At 41.7% G+C, this 16,552-nt stretch overlaps 2 protein-coding genes across 2 annotated transcripts in view; both read left to right on the top strand.

Annotated features, from left to right (window-relative positions):
* Nucleotides 1-5,194, top strand: part of gpr158b (G protein-coupled receptor 158b) — a 73,750-nt gene extending 68,556 nt beyond the window's left edge. Inside the window, exons 10-13 of the mRNA XM_073491864.1 lie at nucleotides 1,779-1,925; nucleotides 2,410-2,653; nucleotides 2,931-3,487; nucleotides 4,253-5,194. Coding sequence (XP_073347965.1) covers nucleotides 1,779-1,925; nucleotides 2,410-2,653; nucleotides 2,931-3,487; nucleotides 4,253-5,194 — 1,890 coding nt within the window. The remainder of the gene's footprint in view (nucleotides 1-1,778; nucleotides 1,926-2,409; nucleotides 2,654-2,930; nucleotides 3,488-4,252) is intronic.
* Nucleotides 5,195-8,754: 3,560 nt separating this feature from the next.
* LOC141016576 (annexin A13-like) lies at nucleotides 8,755-16,283 on the top strand. The gene is made up of 11 exons (XM_073491032.1): nucleotides 8,755-8,886; nucleotides 9,661-9,736; nucleotides 11,345-11,439; nucleotides 11,543-11,713; nucleotides 12,582-12,615; nucleotides 12,879-12,958; nucleotides 13,562-13,630; nucleotides 14,964-15,065; nucleotides 15,196-15,271; nucleotides 15,369-15,481; nucleotides 15,895-16,283. The coding sequence occupies exons 1-11, from the start codon at nucleotides 8,872-8,874 to the stop codon at nucleotides 16,012-16,014; spliced, it is 951 nt and encodes a 316-aa protein (XP_073347133.1). The 5' UTR covers nucleotides 8,755-8,871; the 3' UTR covers nucleotides 16,015-16,283.
* The last annotated feature ends 269 nt before the right edge of the window (nucleotides 16,284-16,552 follow it).

Genomic DNA, 16,552 nt, shown 5'->3' with positions numbered 1-16,552 from the left:
CTACATTACATCTGACAAACTGTCACAGACCTGGGATTTGTATTTACGAGAGTGGTGTTGCACTCAGAAACTGTGTGTACACAAAAGATCATATTTAGACTTGCGAAACATATTTGTTCTGTGCTCGAAATGTGTCATTGCTTGTTCATTAACTGGGCACAAATGTAATCCCATATACTTCAGGTATTTGCACAACTTGGTTGGGAAACCAATCTTCAGAAGAGAAGCAGCTGCCATTTAAAGAGCTGCATGAAGTCTAACTTTTCTTTGTTTAAATGATGGAAAACACTGTGATTGTTATGGGTCTATTCAGTACTGAGAGTTTTCCATAATGGCTGCTGCTGTACTGTAGCTTGTGTGCAAAACAATGCATTAATCATCTTAAGTTAATTTGATATTAGCTATCTGGAACACACACATACACGCAGATGCACACAGGCGCATTTGCTACCATTACCTTAAACTCATTCAGACTGCGCTAGTGGTTATTGTAATTTAGCTGAGCGCTCCCGCGGGTGTCTTTATGTGCAATCTCTCAAGTCTGATGGAAAACATTTAATTCTCCCGCTGTGTGAGAAATACAATACACCATCAGCACTCGTTCTTTCATTCTTTCTTAATTAGGCACCTCAGAAGTCGGTCGGGTACACTGGGATAATTAAGCACAATGAGAGGATGTTAATCTCACACAGCGTCTGTTCTTGAATATGGAATGAATATTTGGTCTTTCTTTGTTCACAGATTTGTTATTCAAGCAAATCTAAATTATCTGGCCCCGAAGATAAAGTTGAAATCAGACAGATCATTGCAGATCATTCTCTTCTCGATAGAATGTGTTATTGTAATAATTGTTATTGTAATAATCCAACCATATCTCACCTTTTGTTTCTGTACTTCCAAGTGAGGACGTGATTAGTGGCTGCAAAAACTGAGCTGCATACATTTGAATTTGTTATACACAATTTGCATAGTTGCAGTGAATAAAATAATGAGAAAAAAATTTCAACATAACATAGTAACTTGCGTATATTTTAAATGTAAGTAACTGTGATTTCAGATCCATTTCAGATCCATTAAAGGGCCACTTTAGTAAACTTTGTAGTTTTGGAGATGAAATTAAAACTCAGAATTTTAATATTTACAATATTAATGAGGTAATAATACAAACTCAGAAATATTTATCTTTTCCATCAATGAATAAACAAGCTGTTCTCAGAGGAAATTAAGGTCCCCAGAACACTGTGGCAGGGTCCGCCACATATAAACAAAGTAAAACAGTATGAAATTGAAAAAACAGATTTATATATATATATATATATATATATATATATACATATATATATATATATATATATATATATATATATATGTTTGCCCCAACAGTCAACGGATAGAAATTAGCTTGAAGAAAACGTAACTTGAAGTTGGAGTTAGAAAGTAATAAATGATTAATATAGAAAAACATAAATCAATGTATATGCTTTTCGTCATTTAAGTTAAACAAAGTCAATCGTGGAGAGGAAAGTAACTTATTCGTTGAATAAAATGAACATCAGTAAAGATTTTGCTGCAGTAGAACGATTTTCACCAACAGCCCTCCTCAACTGACCTCTTTAACCAACATATTTATACTCTCAAAAGATTAATCTAATCAGAGGCGTCCTACAGGCCAGGCTTATCTCGTTTGAGAAGCTACATTTACAATTTTACATCTTTTTCTCACCCTTCCCGCTGACTCAGTGATGTCATTCTTTGACCTTGCTCTCCATCTGTCTTAGTTCCTGTCCAAAGGGACACAGGCCAGGGATGATATTGCCACCGAGGCCTACGAGGAGGAGCTGGACATGGGAAGATCTGGCTCTTACCTCAACAACAGCATTACTTCAGCCTGGAGCGAGCACAGCTTGGACCCTGAGGACATACGGGTAAAGGAGCATTCACGGCACGATCTAAATATGCTTCCAAATTATTTTTTTACTCCTTATAGAAGGTGTCACACATGAGACAGATTGTTGGAGCCATTAAAAGTGTATATAATAACATGACGTGTCAGATGGTTGGTTAGACAGAAGCATCTGGAAAGACAACTGTTTGGAAAATGGCAGGCACTTTGAAAAACTACTTGACAGATGATTGGATGAACCAATCAATCATGAACCATCATCTATCACGAGCAAACTCCAACCAATCAGATCAACAGTATTAGAGCTCTACCCTAAATCATACTACCACAATCATACTATACTTACCGAAGCCAGTCAAGATAAGCGCGAAGGAAAACTCTTCAGTCCTCCACCCCTTGTACCAGTACCAAATCAGCAATAATCATGAAAAAATTTATCGAAAAGTTACACAGTAGGAAGTTCTTTCAAAGCCGCTGAACATTCACAGTGTCCCTTTTCTTTCTAGGATGAGTTGAAGAAGCTGTACGCCCAGTTGGAAGTCTACAAACGGAAAAAGATGCTCGCCAACAACCCGCACCTCCAAAAGAAGCGCAATTCCAAGAAAGGTCTGGGCCGCTCCCTAATGAAACGGATAACAGAGATCCCAGAGACCATGCACATACACCGGCAGTGCAGCCGTGAGGACGGCAGCGAACACGGCAGCAACCGCAGCACCCTGAGGAGGAACCCGCTTGAAGCGAGCCACCACGGTAAGGTCATGGTTCCAGCTGTTTCATCTCAGGGCCACAGAAGCAGCATGTCAGTTCAGATCATTTAACTGAGTTTTAACCTTTAATACAAGTAAATGTGCATGAAGCATAAAGGTTTCAGACAGATGGGGGAACACAGTGCTGCAGCACTGGACAGTATGAGAAAACCGATGTGTTATTTGAGCACTAAAGCATGTAAACCTATTCTAGTAGTAACCCAAAATAAAATTATGGACCTGAAAATGAGGAAACAATGTCTCCTTTAATCTAACCTCAGGCAAATCTCGCGATGACTCTCTGAAGAACAAAGTCATGGGCTTGAAGAAATCACTCAGCTATGACCACGTTTGTGACCAGGACGAGGAAACTGGAAGCCAGACTGGCTCGACCACAGGAGACAAAATGACTCCCGTTAGAGATGGCGGGGAAGGATCTCTTCTAGGTTCCCTGATTGGCCGGAAACACACTAAGAAGCAGCTGGAACCAGCTGCAACCCCTCCGAGACTGGAACCAGCCGAGTCCACCGAGTCTGTCCCACTATTCTGGAAATCGGCGAGCGCTCACAACCTAACGCACGAGAAGAAACCAGTCCACCTGCGGACCTCCATCATGCAGAAGTCTCTGAGCGTGATCGCGAGTGCCAAGGAGAAGATGCCGGGCCTGACCAACAAGACGCAAAGCGTGGAGGACGCCAGTAAGAAGGGTATGAAGGGGCAGGAGGAGAGGATGCTGTCTGAGGTGGATGAGACTCCTGAGCACTACCCCAAGATGATCATCAGCCAGTCAGTGGAGTACTCCAAGAGTCCCTTGAAGATGGGCATCATGAAACAACAGGTACTTTTTACCCCTTTTTATTCAAATCCAACCTGATTGATGTTATTGAGCTGTAGTGCTGAAATGTTAATATATTAATTACTTCAAAGTCATTTATTTTCAGCTTCTTAAATATAAGGATTTGCTTTTTTTTTCGTTGGATTTTTTCTTTACCTCAGAAATCATAGTTCTTAACTCAAGCTCCACTTACCAGCTCATTCTGGAAATATCAATGACATGTCAGTGGATGGAGACCTTTTCTTATAAAGCATCTTATTAGTGAGAAGAAGAATAGAGGGATTGAGCTGAGGCTGTTTTGTTTGTTTCAATGGCCAGACAAGGAGAGAATCATTTGAATTCTGTCCAGACTTCAGACCAGGAAGGACACTGATAAATCAACAAGGCCTACCAAAAGCATCCCAGTGGGACCATATTATGTGTCTGGGTGGTTGGAACATCTGGCCTTTAAACTGGCAATAACTCTCCAGAAATAACTTTTTTTGGCCACTTGACAGCAACAAAGCAAGTTGTAAACAAAACCTTTGCCTATTTACACTTACAGCAGACACGGAGCAAGTATTCACTTTTGTTTAGTAAATGAGCAGCTAGTGTAAATGCTACGCTATGTTCTCCATTTAGCTGCTATAGATTCAAATAATCAGTTAACTGATTACGTAATATTATATATTTGAAATAATTGATAGTTGCAGCCCTCTTTAGCTCTCAAATCATTTGATTAATGCAGTAATTGATTTACAGTGTTTTTTTATCACTTGATTTGAACAGGTAAGTGGCAGCCAGCCGTCCATTTGCTCCGAAACCGGCAGGAACCTCTACGATGTGTCCGAGGTTTGTCCCTGGGAGCTGGAAGAACCTCAGACTCCGTCTGAAGCAAAGACCCAGAAACATGTTTCCATCGCTCCTGGAGAAACCACCAGTGGCCGGAGAGGCAGCAGCAGCTCTGGAATCAGCAAAGGGAGCCGCTCCCAGCAGAGGCAGAAAGCAGGCCAGTCCCCTTCCAACAGACGCCGCTCCAAAGATAAAGGAAGTGAGAGGGAGGACGGAAGGGAAACGCGGAAATCTCGGCCACCCAGGTCACCTCTCCCTCTCAAGCCGGACGTCTGTCCCTGGGAGTTCGATGAGCAGCCCATGCTGGCAGGAGATTCAGATTCCATCTCCCCAGACCGAATCAGGCGTAAGAAAAGTGTCACGCCCACTGACGGCAAACCCAAGGGGCTCCACTCAGACTACTCCAAGTCCACCGGGAGCCTTTTGCAGCCTCCCTCCCTGATGGTTGAGATCTGCCCGTGGGATTACAGCAGCCCACCTTCACCGAAGCAGGAGAAGACATGCAACAGCCCCACCACCCACAAGAAGAAACGGAAAGGTTCCAGCTCGTCCAACTACAAGGCAGAGAGGGAGAAAGCAAGGGAGAAAAGCAGAGAGAGGCGGAGCTCCTCCAGCAAGCCACAGTCGGAGAGGAGGCGGGTCAGCCAGTCGTCGGAGTGCGGCGGGCCGGTTTCTGAGCGGCGGAGGAGCTCCACCAGAGACCCAGAGGCCATGGAGAACAGGAGGGGGGGTGAGCCCTCACACACCAGCTTTGCTCAGACTAAAAAATCACCAGAGAAGAAGAAAGAGAGCTCTTTGAGTTCTAGTTACAAAGCGGCAGTCACGGAGGATGTTTGCCCCTGGGACTTTCACGAGCAAGACTCCGGGGGGAGGGCATGATGACTGGTGTGATGATTGTACTTTTTTTGTATTCACAGACGGACAGCACAGAGGACACATTGATAAAGACAGAACACTGCAGTTGATGAGGAAGCTTTTCTCTGGGTGACCTGAATGGGAAAAGAACATTTATTCTGCTGTCCATCGATGCAACCCAAACATTTGCTAAACAGCAAACGTGTCGTTGTTACATTGCATTGAATGCAACCTTGAAGTCACTTTAAAGGAATTTTTCAGTCTGCACTTTTGCTTGCACATTTTGTCGAAGTTACATTGTACGTATGTTCTATCACATTGATTACATAATGAGAAAATGAATCATATCTATATTTACCAACAGATCAGACAATCATTAGTCACACAGTAAATGCTTCACCGAATGAGCTTATCGAATTCAGACGAATGTTTTTTTTGTTACGCCGATGATATTCTACGTTACGCGGTAAGTCAGTGGAGACTGACTGTATAAAGATGCTGATGATGAAAACCAGCAGGCAGCAGGGGGGAAAAAAGACTTTAGGAAAAAATGAGTTATCAGCTCTGAGAAGCAGGACCAAAGCCCCAGACACAGCTGTGATGTCTTACCTTGAGGCCAAATGCATAATTCATAATATGATCTGTTTGATTAGTGGAACACAGGAATAACAAAGGATTGTAGTATGGCTTCATTTCAAAACAAGAAAAACTGTATGTTTCAGTAATAATGCTCAATATACGGTGTGTATTTTTCTAAAAATTCATTGCATGTGGCAAACTGTCAAGCATCCAATAACTGAATGTTTATTGGTTAACTTGTACTCAAATATGGAACTTTTGATGTTGTTGCTTCTGGTATTTGTCTCCTTACGTACCACATGCTGTTTGAAATGACGTGCATCGCCATCAATACTGTACACACCTATTCAAACGGCTTACAGTTGAGCAGTACTGAAATATCCACGAGGCTCTCCCTTCTGTTGATATTTATTTACTGTTTACTCCATATTCTCACCCTGGATGTCCCTTCTCAGAGGCTGTAGTATTTCCACGTCTAAAAAAAATGTGCCAGAGGACCAAAACCAAGCCTGACTAGGGTGGATGATGTGAATAATACATTTTTTTCTGTCACTTAGTTGCCCGTTTTACATCAGCTTGAATGCACCTTCCTTCAAATCTTTGCACATATTCAATTGCTAAAACCACGACTATGCATGACCAAAGCGTTTTTTTGCCACCCTCTCGCTGACAGAAAGTGAGTCATTTATCATTTAGACGTCACATCCGTCGAGAACAACAGTCAGCCTTTCTGTCCTGTGATCAGCCACCCACCACTGACACCTAATGCAGCGCGGTCAACACCTAATGCAGCGCGTCAAACACGGTAGACAGTTCAGCTTCATTACGGCTGTGTGTGCATGTCAGTGAAAATACATTCACCAGAAGGCTTAAAAAAAATTGCATATCTTATGAGATACTTAAAGAGGACTTTGGAGCACATGGGATTTTCAAATCTAGATGTCAGATGTTGTCATGTATTTATCAAGCATTTTGAGTGAAGGTGTAAATAATCTGTTTTGCCCATTGAGCATTCAGAAAGGAGCATCCACAAAGTGAAAGGCTTGATAAAAAAAAAGTGACCCACCACTCTCTCTAACTCTCACATGGTTTTTTCTATCTGGTGGCTTTAGGCTGTTTGAAATGGAATGATGTAACTTGCCCACTTCATGTATTTTATGCTTGTTATACTGTACAGTGTTGCTCCAAGAAGTTACAACATGTTGTAGCGTCCACATGGGAGTGTTTACAGCATATTGTACATTCATATTGTGTTGCATGTACATATAGTAAATACCCTGTTCTCAACTCTGGATTAAATCTTTCTATAAAGCCCCAGTTTGCTTCAAGACTGTCTTTGTTGTGCTCAATATTGTTTGTGTGAGGTTTACAGTAATAATCCATATGTCTTGATCAACCTGCCAGTGTTTTCTCTGGACCGCCAAGGTTGAATCACCTCACAGAACGAAAACCAATCGGCTATCTTAACATCACGAGGGTGTGCCAGAGGCTGTTTGCTGTTTCCTTATACACAGTCGATTGCTCAGTCATGGATCACCAAAGATACCAAGTATACAAAACATCATCATCTTTTAGAAAAAATACTTTGAACATGAAACATTACAACCACTTTTCAATTTTACTCTTAACCCATCAGTGAGTAAAAAGGTCAAGTGTATACATTTCTCATACAAAGTAACATATTTGTTAGTCTTTCAACCTTTGAATACCTGCTTCTGTCTGCCACATGTCCAATTCAATTCTACTGTAGGAGCTATTTGTCTTTCTTGTAGTCTGTACAACACTGACACCATGTGGAGACTCCTGATGCTCTAGATTAGACAGTGGTGGAAACTTACTATATTTACCGAAGACCTGTATTTCTCCTTTATGACTCCATTTCAGAGGGAAATATTGTACTTTTTTGCTCGACTACATCGCCTCTTCTGCTGTTGTAACTAGTTAAGTTACTCTTCAGATTCTGATCTTTCAAACAAAACATATCATCTTATTAAACTCAATGTATTGCTAGAGATGAACTATTCTTGTTGTTAAAGTTGTTCAAAGGTGCAGCTACCTCGTCAACATTACAATGCTTCTTACATTTTAATGTGATTTTAACGAAGATATCATATAACTAATAAGTACTTTAATTTTTGATTCTTTAACACATTTTGCTGATGATCATTTTGCTTGACTAAAATTTCGAATGCAGGAACTTAAAGGAGTATTTCTACACTGGGTAACACTTTATAATTGCCATAATAATTATTTCACTGGTGCCTACATTACCAACGATGCAACTTCACTGGAGGCAGTTTACCAGATTACATGCAGCTTCCTCTGGAGCCACAAAAGGCTTTATACTACTTTCTTCACATATGCAGTAGTACTCACCAAGACCTGTAAACACACTTTAATGTGTAAAATTGCTTGAATTACCCTTTAAAGGAGCACTTTGTAGTTTTGGGGAACATTTTTAATCAGAAGAGAAGGGTCTTCATCGACTGATATTTTTATGCTTAAACAAACTAAATAAAAACTGTCTTTGTTTTCATGAGTGAATAAACACAATTTTATAGTGTATTACTTTGTATATATGGCGGACCCTGCCACCTTTCTAGCTTCAAACAGTGTTCTGGGACCTTATTTTCCTCTGAGAACAGCTTGTTTATTCAGTTATGGAAAAAAAAATCAAAAAATTCTGAGTTTGTATGATTACCTCATTAATATTGCATATATTAAAATTCAGAGTTTAAATTTCTTCTCCAGAGTCACATAGTGCCCCTTTAAGTTTAGTAGAAGTACTTTAAAATGGTAGTTGAATAAAAGTATTTCGTTAAAATCCACCACTGGGCACAAGTAAGAACATATAACTCATAAGCCAATGTTAGAATCAGTCCAACAACTAGCTAATGATCATGTTTTAGGACCCAGCTCCATCCTGCTAAATTAATAAGCGGCAGTGACGTCACCCTGCAGCACCGGACAGGGCTGCCTCCATGCAGGAACAGCCCATCCGACCTGACACGCATCACACATCAGCTGCAGAGCAAACAACACACCCGACACACACACACACACACACTCTCAGCCTTCATTTGTCACTTTGTTAGAGCCGCACACAGTCTGTCCGGAACATCATGGGCAACGTTCAGGTAAGAAAAGTGGGTTTTCTACAACTTCTGCAGCCAAAACTGCATCAGCTGTCGTATGAAGTGCATCAGAATGGTGTCGCTGGATTTATTTAGAAAACTCTTGTTACTGTGCTGGACGGTCGGGTTTGCGGTGATGTAATGGGATGTGGAAAAATAAGAAGTCGTAGTGAGCCTATAAATCATCAGCAGGAGGATCACTGAAGCATCATAATACAAGTTTATAGCTTTCATCAGGAGACTTTCTGTACAAACTGTGTGTGATCAGTGTGAGTACTGAGAAAGTTGCGCAGTTAACTCGGGCACAGACAGTGTGCCCTGCCAGGCCCAGCATTCAGCAGCAGCAGCAGCAGCAGCGATGAGGAATTTCCCAGAAACGCTGATCAATAAGGCCGCATTGTGTTAAACTGGGGGTGGGCGAGGACAGGAGAGGAGAGGAGGCTGCATACTGCTGCTGCTGCTGCTGCTGCTGAGCCATGACTCAGCGAGTACAGCAGGGCTGCACCCTTTTCCTGCAGGGAGACTCTGCCCTGGATCTGCTGTGATACATCCTCTCTACACTCTTTCATCTGTCTGACCGGAGAGCATAATGATTATAGCTTTATACTAGTGTTTGTTCAATTTTCTTAAAGGCTACATTACTTTCTGCAGGCTGCTTTCACTCTTACAGTCTGTCAGTGACATGACCCAAGAAGTACATTTTAAGTGGATGATTTTGTAGTTTTCTTTTTTCTTTCATTTTATGAATGATTTCCATATTGACTTTTTATCCTCTAGCCCACCATAGTCCCATATGAGGACTTTGATGTCACAGCTGATATCAAGGCCATCAGGAAAGCATGTAAAGGTTTAGGTAAGTGTACAGAGTAACAGGTTTGGCTAAATCTTCTCTCTTTCTCTATTTGGAACAACAAAAATAGATTTTTGAGTCTCATTCCCAACTTGTCAAAAAAGTGGTGCTTTGGGATGGCGGCCGACCCGTCCTACAATCCCACAAGCGAGTTGGGAATGAGACTCAAAAATGAACTTTTCTTACAAGTAGGACCTTTAAAGCATCCATGACATGATCACCTGATTAGATGAAATCAGCTGATTTACCTGATATCAAAACATGTTATCTGTTAATACTCCAGAGAGCAAAACACTTTTACCCTAATTTTAAAGGAGCACTATGTTTAATAATACAAACTAAAAAAATATTTATCACTGTTTGAAGCTAGAAAGGTGGCAGGGTCCGCCAAATATAAACAGTATGAAATTGTGTTGTCCTTTAAGGTCAGTTTGTTTGTTCAGTCATGAAAACAAAGAGAGTTTATTTATTTAGTTTAGGCATAAAAAATCAGTAAATGAAGATCTTTCTCTTCTCCCCCAAAACTACATAGTGCCCCTTTAAAGTGACTGAAGATAAAAGTCTGCCAGACATCCTGCAGAACATTTTGCAGAACATTTTAAGGCAATTTGTCAATAACATCTGTTCACTGGGAGCTGCTTTATACCAGCAATATTGTGTTATCAATATGTAGCCAATACTTCCTCCTTTTTTGATCTGTTCCATTTTCCATCTCTGTTATAATTTACTACTGACATTACAAGTGACAGAAACAAGTTACAGAAACAGACTAAACATATTAAGTGTACTTTGCATCATGATGAATGGATAGTCTAACAGTGACAGGCATCAAAGCACAGTGTCAAATCCTCTCAGTCTCATCTCGTCTACTGAATGAGAGGCAGCTCCAACACAGAAATACCCACTAAATTTAAAGGGACATCAAATAAAATAAAATGTCACAATTATGAAAATAGTGAGCATAAATATGACACAATCTTTCAGTCTTAAATGGCTCCAGCATGCATTACTGTATGTTATCACATGAGGTTCATTTACTGTGAATATAACATTCACTCTGGTTTAACCCAATTTTAACAGAAATATGTCTTTAAGTCTGGCAGCCATTTTAAAGGTGCAACATGTAAGAATTGGCCACCTGTCATACTCTAAACAAATAGCAGGCAGCCACAGTAACCTGCCAACAGTAGCTGCCTTTAGCGAATTAGCTCAGTTAGCCGTGCAACTAGCGGTCCTGACTGGGAGCTCGGACCACCAGGGGAATGTTGGTGTTTACATCCCGAACACAGCAGCTTATGACCAGGCCTAGCTGGTTAGCAAGCTAACTTCTGCAACACGATACATAGACGTCTCTACCGTAACGTCAAAACAGTTGATTCTTCACGTTCTGTTGATAATTTTGGTTACTTTTCAACTAAAATGTGTACATATTGCACCTTTAGTGAAAAGCGTGTCCAGGTTGAGTGGCACGATTCCTACACAGCCTTCAGTCTTTAAAATGCTTTTTAGGTGTCGAGCAGTGGTGTAGTATTGCAATGATGGCTAAGTGCTTTTTACTGTATTTGAATGTGAAGTTAACCCTTCGTGTGTGTGCTGCTGTGTGTTCTCCAGGCACAGATGAAGAGGCCATTATTCAGATCCTGGCCAATCGCTCTGCAGCTCAGCGTGTGGAGATCAAACAGGCCTACTTCGAAAAGTACGATGATGTGAGTACCTGCCTGTGAGTGAACACAGAGGTAACATGATGCCTGGTTGTCATGTGTGTTTGTGTGTATGAGTTTATTTAAGTTAGCAAATGTGTTTGCTCAGGAGCTGGAGGAGGTCCTGAAGAAGGAGCTGACTGGTAGTTTTGAGAACGCCACCATGGCCATGTTGGACCCTCCTCATATCTACTTTGCCAAGGAGCTGAGGAAGGCCATGAAGGGGGCAGGCACAGACGAAGCTGTGCTCGTGGAGATCCTGTGCACAGCCACCAATGAGGTCTGTCAATATGGGATACTATTGTTGTCCAACATGTGTCTAGTTTCATTCAGTCTTTAACTATAGGTTAACTACAGTAAACTAGTCCGCAGTGGTGGACTCGGACTGTCCGAGGGGCAGGGGTGAAACAAGAAAACAGTCAAGTTTAAGCTGTAAAACCTAAAGCTAAAAGATGCTAAACACTCAAAAGATCTGAACTGTAGACCTCTTTCATATCACACACAGTCATTTGATCCATCTCAAATATTAAGCTCTTTTGCACTCACATCGAGTGGGGCTTCACACAGGTGAGACAAGTCACTTCAGCTAGGTTAAATTGAATTTGACTGAGTGAGACCAAACACACTCTTGTTTCGTTAGAACAAAGCCTGCAGCTGTTGAGTGACTGCTCGCTCAAAGTTTTGTCATTCGTCCCCCTGAATCAGATTTAACAAAACCTGAGGTGCATGTTCAAGTGATAGCGTAGGATGTCTCCAGTGAGTTTAATCAGGGTTGCTCAGAGGCATCTTGAGCAAATTTGTGATAGGCCACGGCCACTTGCACCAATCAATATGGCACTTATTATTTTGATTAATACATGAAATATATGAAATTGGTAAAATGCTGTCCACTTTATTGGTCAATATCTTGAAAACTAAATAAGATATCAACGAGCCTTGTGCCACTTCTAATACGCTCGGTCCAGTGATGATCCACAGGAAATTTGGTAGCAATCAGACGTAGGGTTTAGGAGGAGATGTAAAAAAAAAGACATCATGGCGGTCTTTGACATCATTTCCACCTATTGAGCCAAGTTTCATGTTTCTAGTTTATTCCAGTTCCAGCAGCTCTAATATGTCTAAATCTCATCTTCTTCTACTTCTTACAGGACATCTTGAGCTACAAGCAGGCTTACGCCCAGGGTGAGCTTCCTTCCATGCTGACTCACGGATAAACGGCTACATGTTCATCTCATGCTGGAAAGTGTGGTCATTTAAGCAGCACATGGAACAGATAAACACTGCGCTGCACTTATCATAATGTTGTGGGTGTTTTCACTTTAAGGAGTGATTCATGGTGAAATGATCCATCACTGACCACAAATACAGTCCGATTTTATCCTCCTCAGGCTCCAGTTTAACTTGTTACAAAATATCTCGAGCACTTTTTGTCTCTTACCTTCCAGTTCATGAGCGTGAACTAGACGCAGACATTGAGGATGACACCAGTGGAGATGTGAGGAACATGCTGATGTCACTGCTGCAGGTAAAGACTCATTATCTTTCGGTTTATTTAACCATGACAGATACTCTGACAGTTACAAGGGGCGCTGCACTACACAAGGCAGCATGAGTTTCAAGCACAGTTAGATATTGAGTTGGAAGTCTTGTACCTGGAGCGAAGCCATAAAGACAAGGACAACAGTACTTGTCTTCCTTTGATAATAGCTGGCAGAATTGTTCTCCACGCTGTGTTTCGCCCACTGAGGCATTCGTCACACATCACATCATTGTCTGGCATGCCTCGGCCTCCATGCCTTCTCCAGCCTTCCAGCGCTCCCACCCTTTTTTTCTGCTTCCCCTCTCTTTTCCTTCCCTCAGATAAGAAAAGACAAACACATTGTGACTCATGTTCTACAGCGACATTTATCCAGAGAGCTTCAATGGCCTTCAAATATTTCCCTTTAATGTGTGGCAGATGATTGTTATCCTGTTAAATGCCTGAGATTATTTTGTAATCCATCTTTTTGACCTTTCCTCCGCTCACCAAATCTTTTCCCTCACCGCATCGCATACTTTATCCATCCTCTTAAACCTCTCCTCTCCTTTTCTCCCCTCTGCTCTCCTGTATCCTGCTTTCTTCTCACAGGCGAGCAGAGACGACGGCTATGAAGTGGATGAGGATTTAGCCCAACAGGATGCCGCATCTTTGTTTGAGGTACTTTGACAGATGAAATCTGCGCCGCACACTTCCTTCAAATTAGAGACCTTATTCATAGTCTGCCCCGAAAATACCACCAGTGTTTGTACGGAAACCTGATCCTAGATTTAGATGGATGACTGGAAAAATCTCACAAGTGCAGGTTTTTATTAAATCAAAGCTTGTTTTGGTTTTGGTGATGCCGTGCTGTGGCATTTATTACAGTACAGGATTGTGAAATCTTTGTGGAATTTCACTATGTTGTGAAGCTTCATATTTTAGGTTTCACGGTCATACTGTACAACAATAAATGTGTGCAGCGACGGTAATGTGTCCATCTTCTATAAAAATTACTGATCCTGAGTCAGTTCTTTTAGCATTGTGAGGATTTAGTGAAAATGTCTGGCAACGTTTTTGATAGATTGCTGGAGTTATCATCACTTTGATCATCCCTCAACTTTTTATCTAGCACAATCATCAGGTCAAAGGCTGTACTCTGTGGTGGCCAAATGTCCGAAAAGACCCACCAAGTGTCCCCCTTATTGGCTTGTGTTCGTTGCCTGCTGAGGGTTAGATGGTTGGTTAGATGATGAGGGTTAAAGTTACATTTTTTTGCTGTTATCTACATGACAGTCCTCCATTTTGACCTAATTCAATGTTGTATTCCCCCATTTGATGCTAGGCTACTTGACGCCTGAAATTTAACTAAAGTCCAGCAGTGAAGTTGCTGTGCTTGGTATCACTCCTCTGATATCAGTGCAGGCTAGCAGGGTAAGAGCACACGTAGCCAATGTTAGCCTATAACACACCACTCGTGGCAAAGTAATGAAGCAGTGTTCTTTTTTTTATTTGACGACTTGATTGATAGCGTGAAATTGTGATACTTTTCTATCTCCATCAGATAAAAGGCTAACAGCTTTGTGATAATACCAGGATTGCCACAGTAATGCAAGAGAAATCACCACAGATGAAGACGCCATATTGGAAATGTCTGATCGTGTCTTGAAGGCCTCTTCTATGTCATAGGGGGAGATTTCAAGTTGTCAAAATTGGCTTAGGTGTAGAGAGAAATGAGACTAGTGTTGTTGCCCTCATGAGGTTTCATAGTCATCTTTAGATCTCTCTCCATAAAAGAATGACACTGAGTCACACAGAGTCTTATTTTCGTTGTACTAGCTGTACTTTTCATCAGTCAGGATGACACTGTACTCACCATGTTCCCAGATCCCATGAATTTGAGTACAGGCCCATACTGATGGGAATGCTGACCAAAAGTAGCAAATATTGCTTTAATGCTATGAAATATACTCACAAATGTTGGCATATTATTTCCTGTTTTTGTGCCCGTCAGGCAGGAGAAGGCAGGTTTGGCACTGATGAGTCAACCTTCACCTACATCCTGGCACACAGGAACTACATGCAGCTTCAGGCCACATTTAAGGCCTATGAGTCGGTAAGGACACACTGCTTCATGCCAAAAAAGCTGTGTTTGCAAGATGATTTCCTGCTGACCTCTCCTCATTGTTGACAGTAGTCTTATTATCTTATTGTCCTGTTCTTTTCATTAACTTATTGTCTTGCAGCTTTCAGGCACAGACATTTTGGACACCATTGACGGTGAGGCGACAGGAACTCTCAAGGACTGCTACATCACTCTGGGTAGGTAACACTGTGACGGGATTGTTCACAAGCCATGAAATACATAATCAAAGACACATTCTTTTAAAAACACCTGCTGCCTTTTTGTGTTTTGTAGTCCGGTGTGCGAAGAACCCGCAGCTTTATTTTGCCCGACGCCTTAATGCCGCCATGAAGGGAGCGGGCACCGATGAAGACACACTCATCCGCATCATTGTAGGCCGTTCTGAGGCAAGTCCTTGTAACCACACAGCGAAAATGTCTGATCATACATAGTTACCGCATTATAATTTCATGAATCACAGAGATTGCAGATCTTCAAAACCAAATTTTGATATTAAAGATATAATATGTAAGATTTCTGCAGTCAAATCCCTCAAGGTAATGATGCATTTCAGTTCAGTTCAACCTCCAGTTCAGCCTCCAGCCAGCAGTCAACATCACAGTGCATAAACACCCAACAATGGAGGTCACCTCTGCGGATCACTGCTGCAGTCAGGTTGATAAACAGGAGTGAAAATAAATCCGAGTCCGGCTCTGCACCTGGCTGTTTCTAATTTATGACTGTCTATTTCAAAAACAAGCGATGCTAGCGATGAAAGGAGTTTTTGTGTTGACAGCAGTGTCATGTTGTCCACCCACAGATCGACCTGGACACCGTGAAGGACATGTACCTGGAGAAATACGATGTCACCCTGAAAGACGCTCTGGATTCAGAGTGTGGTGGAGACTTCAAACGCCTCCTCATCGAGATCCTGCACTGAAACTGTCTCACTCCAGGCCTTATTTAACCAACGCGACACAGTCTCTCCTCTGTACCCACTCATCCTTCCTCCTCTTCTTCTTTTTCACTCATTCACTCTGTGGATGTCTTTCTATCTATCATCCTTCTCACATTTCTTCTGATCTCTCTCTCTCACATCTTAGAGACAGTCAGTTGTATTCGCAGCATGGACCAAAATTCAACGAATTATCATGTGATACAGTGTTTTACCTACACTCATAAGCTTTAAATACACAGTTTTGCCAGGAACATCACACTGAGTGGAGATTGCCTTACTGTTTTAACCCAGTACAACCGAGGTGCATTGACTATTTGTTATCCCGTTGACAGCATTATTGCAGCATTGCGTAACTTACATGGAAACCGTGCAGCTGAGCATCACGTTAATGCATTTATCCAAACAGATGGTCGTCATTCACAATCAGCAGCTTCACAGCCCTTTTGTATTTCGGCCGTAGTTCACCATTTCGAGCGTATCCCAAAGCTGTAAACATCAAGAGGCTGCTGCTGCTCGACAC

Source organism: Pagrus major, chromosome 21 (assembly GCF_040436345.1).
Source record: "Pagrus major chromosome 21, Pma_NU_1.0".
Taxonomy (NCBI): domain Eukaryota; kingdom Metazoa; phylum Chordata; class Actinopteri; order Spariformes; family Sparidae; genus Pagrus; species Pagrus major.
This window is presented reverse-complemented; position numbering and strand designations above follow the sequence as displayed.

Bases quoted from the DNA above. Each gene is read 5' to 3' on its own strand.
- LOC141016576 (XM_073491032.1), top strand. The intron at 9,737-11,344 runs GTAAGTGTACAG...TGTGTTCTCCAG, and splicing joins GAAAGCATGTAAAGGTTTAG to GCACAGATGAAGAGGCCATT. The intron at 13,631-14,963 runs GTACTTTGACAG...TGTGCCCGTCAG, and splicing joins ATGCCGCATCTTTGTTTGAG to GCAGGAGAAGGCAGGTTTGG.